The 13088-nt window shown below is 37.1% G+C and overlaps 1 protein-coding gene and 1 pseudogene across 1 annotated transcript in view; one reads left to right on the top strand and one right to left on the bottom strand.

Annotated features, from left to right (window-relative positions):
* LOC140237331 (E3 ubiquitin-protein ligase HECTD3-like) overlaps positions 1-13088 on the bottom strand; it is a 48901-nt gene that overhangs the window by 34671 nt on the left and 1142 nt on the right. The window contains exons 2-4 of the mRNA XM_072317268.1: positions 12652-12791; positions 11857-12085; positions 277-392 (exon numbers count right to left, since the gene is read on the bottom strand). Coding sequence (XP_072173369.1) covers positions 277-392; positions 11857-12085; positions 12652-12791 — 485 coding nt within the window. The remainder of the gene's footprint in view (positions 1-276; positions 393-11856; positions 12086-12651; positions 12792-13088) is intronic.
* Positions 407-3566, top strand: LOC140237016 (ATP-dependent DNA helicase RecQ-like; annotated as a pseudogene).

The following is a 13088-nucleotide window of genomic DNA, read 5'->3' as shown; positions in this document are numbered from 1 at the left end:
TTTAACTGTTCAGTTCATCGATACTGCTATTGCTCTAGTACAAAATACCAAGTCAAAAACAACAAATGAAAACCTCTAACAATCTTCATTGAACATCAACATTGTTTCGGGGTCCAGGAGAAATGCTTAAGAATAGAAGAAAATGCATCGTGTTGATGCATATTGCGCAAATGAAGTGGAGAAACTATGCATTGTGATATCAGGTAAAGCGCCTGCAAGAGCAGCTCTGTAATTCTTCAACTGTTTTGGATTGAGAATCCCACTTGAAAGACTCACTTGATGATGGTTCCTCTTCTCATCCTGAGTCGTATCCAGTGCTGGCCTTGCCTCCCGTCACTCTCCCAGTATGTTGTCGGCTCTCCATCTGTCAGACATGATGCACTCTCATCATCCTGTTGTCAAGGCAATGGAGGTGGAGTCAGCAAGGTGTGTCATGAGTCAACCTTACAAAACTCTACTGCACAACTAACTCAGAGGTCCCATCACCAAATGAACAAGGACACATATGCACATAAAACTCCTCCGGATTTAGAATTAATATTCAACTTGTGCATTGTCAACAGGAAGCCTATTGTTTTTGGTTCTACTACACTTGATTTCGAAAGGCAACATCATCCATAGACCATGCAATTCAAGCTGGGCAAAAGCAAGCCTTAACTGCTTCTGAAACAGACAAAGGTTCAAATGTGCAAGCTTAGGGACCTAAAGTACCTCAGTGCAAAACCTAGAAAAGTATCACAATATTGTCAAATATCCTTCACTTGTTTAAATCTACTTGTATGTAATGTACAGCTTCAAATTCAATGAAACATTTTCTTCTTCATGTGGCATGGTTTATAAAATCAGTAGCATGATGCACCAGAACACCTGCCTCACTATAGTCCACTGCCTGGACTGTTTTGCGTGATGATTTACCGCGCGCACACACCGCTACAGCACGCGTATGCCCCACAGTACGCTCTTGTATTAATTTGCCGCGCACGCACGCATCTCGACCTCCAAAACAGTCCAGTCTGGTTTGCCAAGTCTCCCCGAAATATTTCGGAAAAAATTGGCCCCACCCCCATCCCCTCATTCATTTCGAGCATCCTGATTGGTCGATGAGATCGCGTCCAGCAGGCAATCTGTGGGATCGAAAAAAGTCGATCGATCTCTAATCTTGTAGTCTTATTGCAAACAGGTATATTGGAGGTAGCAATATAACATACGTATTTTACGCCAATATTTGTATTAATCTCTCCATATACTGATGGAATTTCAAAATTATTTTTCTTTTTATTAAAAATTGCTCTAATGATATATCTTAGAGATCATAAGAGGAGAATGAAATGAGAACGTATATAAACCGTGCGTAAGATTAAGACTAACTTCTACTCGTTTCCATAACTGTTATAAATTGAATTATAAATATCACAATAACCAGCATTTTAAATCTATTTTTCGACAAAAAAAAATATAATTCAAAAATTACAAATAAAAAAATTGATAAATACGTGTAGAAATGATATTCGCTCATTTAAAGCATCGTGACTTATCGTACATGTCAATTTCGAGGTGGCTTTTACTTCTCGATCGGGGATCCCCCGGACCGCGTGTAACGCATACAGCTTGTGCAACAAATGTGCTTTTCGTATTGATTCCGAGTCTTGCGTTTTCCGACCAAAATCTGTACAGCATTTCAAGTATTTCCTCCAAACCTTGTTTACATGATCAATGGATGTCAACATCAGCGTCTCCGCGTCGCTTTTCTGACAGTGAGAATGAGAAGAGCATTCAATGCAATGTGCTACTGAGGAGCTTGGATTCGTTGACGGTTTCGGGGAGCAGCAGCAGAACCAGAACCAGAACTTAGAAGTCCCTACTACACGTACTCGTTTCTCCGTGCGTGGTCATAGACTCATGATTTTGTTTATCTCCATGCCGACTGGTTTCGGCAATAGTGTGGTGTTCCAACTTCCAAGCTGCACCGTTGTGCATTGATATTCTTCGCAAACTAGATCTACATGATGGACCAGACTCTCCGAAAGCTGTGGCTCTTGTCATGCCTTTGAAGTCTTTAATTTCGGACCAGATGAGCAGGCTATGGTATGGATCTTGCTTGGCCTGCGTGACAAAGTCGAAGACTCAAGCGGCCTAATGGTAAGCTAATCATTTAACGTTAGATCTATCCAGTTTCTACAAATGATTCGTCAAGGCAACTTTCATTACGTGTCTCTTGTCTTGAATTACAAACTGTAACTGTAGGCCCCTAGTTGAACAACAACAAAAAAAATGATTGTAAAACTAAATGTAGTTAAATGTCTGGCCTCTGGGCCGGGTAGGGTAAACACATGTCAGGCTTCTACTACAGTACTACTCTTGTGAGTGTTCCTAGGTGTACTGAGCTGAGTCAAATCCTGTGTAATTGCAATAAATTGGTAACACCGTAACTGCACTGGTTTAATTGTTTTGTACAGTACAGTAACTACTGTAACTTTCTCGCATACAAATGCAATTACACATAGGCCTACTGCCTTAGCTTTAATCTGTGAGACACAGCCTGTGTCTCGTCGGCTTTGCTCCTCTACACAGACAGAGGAGCAATCGAGATACACGCTGTGGCCCACAGACTAATTCTTCATGTGAATGTACATTGAGAAAAAACTCAAATAGGAACATGCTTCAGTATGCAAGTGTACTCATCCTGAAAGGGGACAACTTTGCACAACAGGGAATGACACTAGAACCAGACAGGGTTTGCCTTTTGAATACTTTAATTCGGTCTTCGATATCGAATCGTCAACATAGGTCCTCTGAGGACAGTCGCCATCTTTTGTTCTTCTTTCCGCCCTCTCTCGGCGTATCTGTTACAATCGTTTACACATTATGTTCCCTTACAATCCCTTAAAATCACATGTGCAATGTAGAAAATGTTTTTTATTTTAATCTTACTGTTTTTTTTTCTTATTTTTCAAATAGGGGGACTGCATCTGGAGACACCAAAGCATTTCGAGCAGTGTATGGAAAATTTGGTGAATTACGATCGGAACTCAAGTCGTCAGTCCCGCTGTTGCCCTGACAGCCACTGCAACCAGAGATGTGCGTAGCGGTATCATCGAAAACTGTGGTCTTCGCAATTATGTGTGGGTAAATCAGTTGCCGGACAAGCAAAATATAAAACATGTTGTCAAGTCTGCTGCAAGAGATTTAGATACAATGTTCAAGTGGCTGGCAGATGACTTGAAGATCCATGGTGCATGTTGTGAAAGGATGATAAGAAAAATGTGCAGTAATGTGTATGCGACCTTTATGGCACTGCTTCCAGGAGGTTGCCACAGGTATGTTAATCAGTTTATATGTACCACCAGAACATGGAAACTGATATCCAAAAGGAAATTGTTGACAGCATGTTAGCAACAGATGGTGAAATCAGAGTTCTGATAGCTACCATTGCATCTGGCCTGGGTGTTGACATAAGCAACGTACACAGTACGGTTTTGTGTGGATGCCCAAGTGATCTAGACGATTATATCCACTTTTTAAAAGCACTCAATTTTCAGGCCTTATCAGATATACTGGTAACATGAAGAATCATGTACAGCTGTACAGCTGTACATCGTAGCTGAGATTTTTTTTTTTTTAATGAACTAGAAAGAACTGCCCTCTTTTCACAATTAGATAATTGATCCACCTTCATTTTTGGAATTTCCTGTGATATCTTATTAAGTATTTCTTTTGCTGTTCATTGAAGAGGCTGCAATGAAAAGGTAATGAAATTCATCGCCAATATCATTCTTATTGCAGTGGGTACAAAATCTTTAATTTCCAGGAATGTGATTATATTATCTCTCAGAAACAATTGGCAATTTGGGATTAACACAACGGAATTTTCATAAAAAACTAGAAATGTCGCTACGGCGACTGATGCCTCCGCCATAATGCATGATTCTCCAATAGGTGTATAGTACAATGTCTTGACAATGTGTGATGACAGTTTCACATAACTGGCAAAATATCGAAATAACAGGTTTGTCAGAAATATCTTGAATGTTCACTTTCCACGAACTGGGTTTGCTATAATTGTCTATTAAAGAGTGCAGGTACACATATTTGGGGAATTGAAAATTTTTACTTGACTTCTGACCGACCTTATTATAAGTTTATGCATTGAGTATAATTTTCAAGGTATGAAGAAAGAGTGTAATTACAGTACAAAATATTTTTTTTTCATTTAAACCTGACCTTTGATCCTTAACCTTTGACCTTTGACCTTCTGGCTGGAAATTTCCAAGAGAATCTCCATCAAGTAATACATGTACATGGGCAAGTCCAAGATAATGTCCCCTCAGATGCTCAAAATTCATCTTGATTTTATCAAAAAGTTATTGATATCATGTTGTAGCCAAAGAGTTAAATCATATATTTCCAGCAAAGAAAATATTGAATTATGCAAATTTATGCAAGAAATATGGCCTTGATTTGCATAAATCAAAAACAAACCTTACGTATGGGACAAATTATAAATATTCATCTAAAATCAGTTGAATTTGTCCTTGACCTAGTTCCTTTATGGACATGACCCCTGTATGAGTTAGTATAATCTGCAATTGGTAAGACAAGGTCAGCACATTAATTATGCAAATTATGCACTTTCCCAGAACATAGTGTCCCATACGTAAGGATTTGAGTATGTTTTTTTAAGTTTTTTCTGAAGATTTGTAACATTGACCAATCATACTTTAGGAAGTTCTAATTTATTCATTTCAACCCCAGATTAGCAAAACTAAATGAGGAAATTTAATTAGTCCTTCATCTTATAACTAATTAAAGTTTGCTTACGTATGGGACAAATGCCTTACGTATGGGACATTACATGCAAAGTGAATGGGAAAACCGCCTTTTGACATGGATGCTTTATGTCCTTACATATGTTTGGTTAATGGTTATCTTTGCACCTACTCTGAAGGATATGTCTATATATCTGCCTCTCCTACTCAGTTGACCTCAGGGAGAGTGTAAGAACAGCATTATTGAGTCATTCTATAATTAAGAAAGGAAAATAAAGAATATTCATTTATACTTGTATTTTCTTATTTTCATTACAGGCTGTGCAGCTGGTCTTAAATTAACATTCCCCGTTAACATTTTGATATTGGACATTTTCTTAATTCAGTTATCATTTTCAACTTTACCTCTCTACAAAATGACTTTGTCCAAGAATGGGATTCTCTGAGTGTCATTTTAGGTGCAGTACACTGTTCAGCATGTACCACAGGTTGTACAGCCTCAAAAGCGAAATCAAAACAATTGTGCTTATGGCGCGCATCAATGACAACATTATAGGTCTTACTGAAAAGAAAAATCACTTAAGGTGTGAGCAGGTAACTTTGTCATTACTAGAGTTGATAGCAAAGGAAAAACCCTATGAGAATACACTTGTACTTTTTATTTTGATATGATTGTTAATATTTCAACTGTTCACCCTCAGAATATGTCATGACTTATCAAGGTCATGAACATGATTTCTGAAAATCCTGTAAAATGAAGACTATACAGTAGTTTACATTTGCTATAAACCACAATATCAATACTGGTTCTGTGGTTGGAGTGCTAAAAACACAAATTACACAAACAAATAGGAAATTCAATTTTCTTTTCTATTTTGTGTTTGAAGAGACAGATGTGCTCTGAGACACCTTCATCAACTCATACTTACTTTGTACCCCACATCTACACAATTATCAACATACATTGCAATCTGGTAGTGTATGATCAAATGAGGTTATTAGAATTTATTCAAAATTGTAATTTGCATATCAGTGAGTTACTTAAGTGTTTCAAATCTAGATTTGAATGTGCAAATGATAATCTTTCCTGTATCACTACACAAGCATGTATGTATGTACAAAGTAACACAAATTTTGTCGTCTTTGGTTTCATAGACACGAAGCCAAGCAATTTGAAAAAAAAAAAACAGCATTGGTACATACATTCTTCTATCTCCTTAAAATCTAAAACTTTCATTAAAATTTGATTGATTTTGCAGTTCAGCTAAAATTCACATGGCAAAACATGATGATTACAGAGCAAAATGAAGTACTCTTGTTGTTGTTGTGTTTTGTGCTGCATTTCAAACAATTATAAAGCTTTATAAAAACTTCGACAACTTGCAAGGTAAGCCTAGAGCTACTGAAAGTACCCACTTCAAACTGTATTTGCAAATTACATTGTACATGACATTTGATTCTAAAGTTGAAATTATCAAAACTACAAATTAGTTATTGTTCATGTACATGTATGCTATATCAAGGTCACAAGCTAGAATTCGCTCATTTTTTTTTCATATGATGAAAAAATATTGACTAGAGTAATTACAAATGGGCTAGAAATAGAGTGTCAGTATACTATATCTGTATGTGTAGACATCATGAGGACAGTGTTAATGCATGACGGAATCCAAACTAAGACATTTAATTGTAAATTGGTAATTACTTTTATTTGTTTTATTTTAGCTTTTGCTGGGTTCCTGAACCGGGAAAGTACCCACTTAGAAGTCTATTTCATTTGTTACATGTTGTAGCACGATTTGTGGAACTGAATATGACACTATTGGGGAAATTTAAAGTCATTCCCATGAATGCATTTGTGCACTAAAGACAAATGTCCCATACGTAAGTTGAGCCATGTCCCATACGTAAGGTGTACTTTCGTTAATTAAACCAACTTCATGAAAATATGCTTTATTCTTTTGCAGTGAAACTTTGCTGAAAGATACTTCAGTATTGTACCTTTCTTCACTTCCAAACAGAACTTGATCAGTAAGGTACTTTCAGAGAATTTTCAGTTCAAACTTTATTTTGAAAAATCCAGTTTTTCTCTGGTCCCATACGTAAGTTGGCATATTTTTCTTAATAAAATAATTAACCCAAGGTCAAATGACACCAAACTTAAACACAATATTTTTCTCAGGGATACCAGTTCTCCTGATGATAAACAATAAAATCCAAGTGCTCCTTCATTACTTTTCAGAGGTTTGAAATCTCTGAATGTCCCATACGTAAGGTGCGCGATATCTTGGACTTGCCCACATATATTAAACACTTTTAAAACTAATAATGCAATCATTGCATATACTAGTATACATGTATGAGGGAAATACAGTAGTAACATTTTGAGGAGTTGACCTTGACCTTTGAACCCCTGACTATTGACCCATGACCCCTAAATTCCCTAGATAATCCCTGCCAGTCAGTACATGCATATGTACCATGTTCCATGAAGATACATTGAACCATTTGCGAGAAAAGTGATATTGCAACATTTTCACCTAACCTTTGACCTTTTGACCTTTGACCTTATGACATGAAACTCTCTCTGGAGAATCCTTACGCAGTAGTACATGTCTACACTAAGTTTCAAGAAAATAACTGCGGGCATTGCATAGATATGGGGGAAATAGCAACATTTTTAGCATTTGACCTTGACCTTTTGACCTTTGACCTCTTGTCAATGTCACCAGAATCTGCTCAACTAATTGTCCCATCATACATCATCCTTGGACCAAGTTTGGTGAAAGCTGCTTCATCCAGTTTTGAGTTATCACATAAACAGATAAATTTTAGGATTTGACCTTGATCTTTGACCTTTGACCTCTGTCCGATTTCACTGAAAAACTAATACAAGTAATTGTCCCATCATACATCATCCTCCAACAAAGTTTGGTGAAATTTGCTCCATACAGTCTTGAGTTATCGCGTAAACGGATACAATTTCATGATTTGACCTTGACCTTTGACCTTTGACCTTTAGCCGATTTCACCCCAAATCTTATCAAATCGTTGCCCCATCATACTTCATACTTGGACCAAGTTTGGTAAAATTCCAGTAAATATTACTCAAGTTATCGCGTAAACGAAAGCGGACGGACGGACGGACGTACGGACGTACGGACGTACGGACGTACAGACGTACGGACGTACGTACGGACGTACGTACGGACGGACGGACAACCCGAAAACATAATGCCTCCGGCACCACTTCGTGGCGGAGGCATAAAAATGTCACGTATACACGTGTACATGTAGCTTAGCTTGTACCTTTGGGATTTGAAAATTGTTTAGAGAATTCATATGATTGTTTTAAAACAAGAATCCACTGTGGGTGTAATGGTGAGTGGTTGGTACATTGGTTTCTGGTGTACCTGAATTTTTGCAGTTCCATGCTACATGTACAATAATTTTCTTTTTATCACTGCAATTACTGTACCTTGCTCTTATTCATAGAAGCAAATACAATGTACATTTGTACACACCTACTTTTCATACTGTACTTTGTTTTTTAGGCGTGAATATTTTCATTGATTTTCATTGGACATGTTGATGGGTACATATCATAATTACAAGTGATAAAATTATGGAAAAGTTGAAATATTTTAGTTCAGGTTGTATTTTTGTGATGTAGTGGATTACATGTACATGTACATACAGACCATGCCAAGTGGGGATGGGCTGTGTGTTTTGGGTGTTTGGGTGGGTGTTTGAAAATTGAACTGAAAATGCTGTTTGTCTGCACATGTAATTGTACATCGCATGTTCATCTATGCATACATGTACATACAAGTGCACAAATGTGTAGAGTGTGTTTTTGAGTTGTACAACTACCAAGAACTTGTTTACATATAATACTTTCTTTACATACAAAATCATTCATGAGAAGTACAGTATGTTCTTTGGCCCATTTTGATAAAACTAAAACTAGTTCTGTTAATGCACATGAACATTTGTACCTATAGTTTGAACTGAGTAGCAATGAATTTATTTTCTTTTTTGAACTTCGAAGCATTTTTTTAAACCAAGAATTGTTGTAAAGCGCAACAAATGAAAAAACAAAGATTTCTTTGTCATAACTTGTAACCAGTTTGTGTTAATCCTGTATTTTTGATGTGTAATGAGAGTCTACTACACATGGTAATCAGACTGAAATGTGACATATCAAATTATTTCTCTGACATCAAAATTCAGAGTCAAACACAGTTTACAATGTATTTTGTTTGAAATAATGCACTGTTGTTGAACAATGATCATGAACCATCATGAATATACAGTAAATGTATTGTATATTACAGTACTTGTACATGTACATGTACAAATGAAAGTGTATAATGAAGGAATTTCAAGAGCATGGAGAAACAACTGAAATATGCCTAATATTTTATAAACTATAGAACATTTAATTTCAGTTCCTTATGAGTACTTGGTGGCACAGAATATCCAACTTTAAAGACACTTATACACCTGAGGAATTATTTTGAATGTCCTTCCCAGAGTGACAACTTTTTGAACTCATTATTGACAGTTGGGAGTGGGATGCTAGCTTTGAAACTTCCTTGGTAGTTGGTACAATATTAACAGTTTTACCATCATGGTCAAATTTTTATAATGAAGGCTTAAGAAGTAATGTGATTAAAAAAAATGTACAAGTTATACATATGCTCAAATTACACTACTCGTAGTCCATTTGTTTTCACTTTGCTGTCTGCTCTTACTGTACATGAAATGATGAAGACTACACAGTGTATTTAACAGTACATATATTTGCACATATGTGTAATGTACATGTGCACTGTACATTGTACATTTCAAAGTACAATAGTGATAACTTGATGTATTTCCTGACCACACCTCAACACTGAAAAAAAAAAAAATCTAAACTTATTTACCAATAATCAGGTGCCATAAACGTTGAAAAAAATAAAGTCTACTACACTGTACAGCTGTATGTATAAGTACATATACAATGTTTTAATTTGGATGTGATTTGTAATAGGGGGTTTAATCAAATTGCTAACATGTGAGTGTGTGTGTGTGTGTGTGTGTGTGTGCATGTGTGTGTATGTTTGTGTGTGTGTGTGTGTGTGTGTGTGTGTGTGTGCACATGCGTGTATATGTTTGTGTGTGTTGTGTGCATGGCCCACACATTTCCCAAGCATAATTTCACACTGATATCCCCCTTAAATGTTTGTGAATTAGAAAAAAAACAAGTTGCTTTGTCAGACTGTCTTTTGATATGAATAGGCCTACTTATTTGGTAATGTATATATATACTTTGTACATGGAGCTACTATTTTGAGCAAATACAGGTATGGTTTGCCAAAAAAAGGAAGATATATATATATATATATATATATGTAATCTTTATATGCATATGCAAAAGGGCAGTTCAACCAAAACTGTTCACTTGTAATGCCAGAGACAAATGGACCAATATCTCTAGCAAAAATGCTCTTAAGCGTCTTCATCTTGGTTTACTAAGTTTAGCTTTACTATCATGAAGACTAACAAACAAAAAACTGAGTGACGGAGTATTCTTACAACAGGGATATTGGTCTGATTGTCTCTGTTACAGAAATTATCAAAGTGAATAGTGTCGGTCTAACTGCCCAGTAGGCCCTACATGAAGTGGTAATAAAATTATAAAAGTTGTACAAACTTAAGCGCAATTCTTTAAATTTAGACTGCTCTCTAAAAAAGGCACCTTCTGGTTCCTTACATGTACTTCACAACTTTGCACTACAAATTGTGTAATGTGGTTGTACCCTATCCCCTTCACCTCCACCACCCCTGATCAGAATATGCTTGATATCTTGTATACCATAGCTAAGTAGCGGTTCATAGAACCTACATCTCACAGCCCTGAGCTTATTACAAAATTACATTGTTATTTAGTGGGCCACAAGTGCCTATGTCAATTAAAGAATTTCTTTAATTTCTGAATATTTCATCATACAATATTATTAAGGAAGAATAATTGATGACAAAATTATTTCTTTTAATGAATATGATCGGCACAATACACCCCCCTCCAAAAAAAAAAAAACACAAAAAAAAAAACATATTGATCCCCTTTACCAACAATAACATCGCCAAACAAATCTTCCAACTTTTCTTGAGGTCCACATCTCACGACCTTCACAGAGTTCTTTGCAGTTTTATGTAGTGTTTGGACGTTAGAAGTGGCACATCACAAATCATACATCGGCGAGCTGGCGATTTGTAGCTCGCCATTTGCAATCTCAAGAATAATATTCAAGTCATCATCGAATCTGGGCACAACAAAGTCCAAAACACCACGTGAAAGTAGGTCGGACATGACTGCAACCATAACTTTCAGCCAGTCAAAAACGTTGCACGAATCAGCTGTGCAACAATGCATGGTACGGATCACTGAAGAACTGAGTACATGTATCGCATTGCATTGTGATCAAAGAGTTGGCTCTTTGATTGTGATAATGTGTGTTGTGCAAAAATGCAGGCATCTCTGTGCACATAATTAGTAATTGTTGCAGATCGCACTGTATTCACGGTGCAATGCACACAGCTGGCTGCAGATCGATCGATCCCACATAACTTTTCTGTGATCGATCCCTTAGATTTCATGCATACGCAATGAGCTTGCGAGAGAGGCATTACGTAAGCATACAGTACCTAATATGAACTTTTGACCCTACGCACTGTCAAACCATTCTGGACGTTTTTTTCGGACAGGTTTGTTGGCATCGAGCGGTTACGGGGGATAGCGCGATAAGCTGTGGAGCGGCGCATGGATGCGTAATGATAGAAAACGTCCAGAATCTGGACTAGTCTCACTACAGATGAGAGTCCATGTAAAAACATAACATAGTCTATAAGAACATCTACTTGTCATGGAATTACTGCAATTTGTCAAACAGTTTTTTTAATACATTAGCAATGTGTGTGTCCCACTCAATTACAGCAAACAGAATTGTACATCAGCCACCATTTTGGAAGTTGAGAGTGAGAGATGTGGTAATCATGTCAGTGACACATGCCAAATTCCTCCAGGAACTCTTATACGAACCCAGCTAGACGATACATCCACAGCCTCCACGTACTGCTTGACGCTTCCCAGCTTCTCATTCTCATGGTCTGTGTGTTCCCCGAGGAAGCGTGCCAGCTCCTCGTCACACTCCAAGCTCCAATTTGGTGGCACTGCCCGGAGATCCTCCACACCAACCTTATAGACCGGCCTGATCTCTGGCAGCTTGCCGATGCGGAGGCTGTAGCTCACCTCGATTACTTCTTCCCAACTGAGATGGGTGGAAAACGTAAGGGTAATGGGAAATAAAAAGGAAAATCACTGCTGTAATGAATCAACCTCTTTTTTTTTTCTTCAATTCATTTAAAATGCAAAAATGGGAAAACCTCTGTAATCATCTAATGATCTCAGCACATCAGACCACACAAGAACAAAACATAGGGATTTTAATTAACTACTGAGAACTTGTTTATTCTGAACTTCAGTTCATTTCATTCACTTTGTTTAATGCTTTCAACAAGCTATAATACTATCTAGTATAGTGTATATAAGGTGAAAAGACATTACTACCTCAAAATGGTGTTAACAAAAACCATGACTTTGTGTTTCAAGTTTAATGTGGTTCAAACCATCAGTCTGTCAGATTAATGACTAACATTTCTTAAATATCACTATTCCTGCTGAAAATAAAAACCAAACAAACCTCAGTCAAGTTAGCCCATTGTTTATGGAATCAAGGTGAGAAAAGTGTTATTCCCACTGATAATTCCAAATTTACATTTTAATGGGTTAATTGTTGGCAAAGATTTCTGACACTTGTAAAGACGCCACACTCACTCATCGATAGGTTTTGCTCTCTTCCCAAAGAGCAGCTGGGCTGCTTCACTCGTTGGATCAGGTTCCACTGCCTGCAGCGATGGGGGGTCTTCTTGACTGGCTTTGCTGTCATACAACAGCACCCAGCCTTCCACAGGACTCTGGAGAGTGCATATCCATTCCATGAAAATTAAATTTCAGCTGAGTCATGTATACTCAACAGGAAACATTTCTAGGTTTGGGTATTTCCTACTGTACCTGTACATCTATACATTTTTTTTTTCTACTGTGCTGTTCTCTTTCATCCTAACATTTCTTTTAAGTCAAATATATTCTCTTTCCATATTACTAATATTTTTGTTTGGGATCACAGTTCAAGCAGTAGTGTAAGGTTGCTTTACTTGTATCAAAATCCTTACACACAACCTCAACTTAGGTTGGTTGTTAACTACATGCAT

This window comes from Diadema setosum, chromosome 13 (genome assembly GCF_964275005.1).
Source record: "Diadema setosum chromosome 13, eeDiaSeto1, whole genome shotgun sequence".
NCBI classification, from domain to species: Eukaryota; Metazoa; Echinodermata; class Echinoidea; order Diadematoida; family Diadematidae; genus Diadema; species Diadema setosum.
This window is presented reverse-complemented; position numbering and strand designations above follow the sequence as displayed.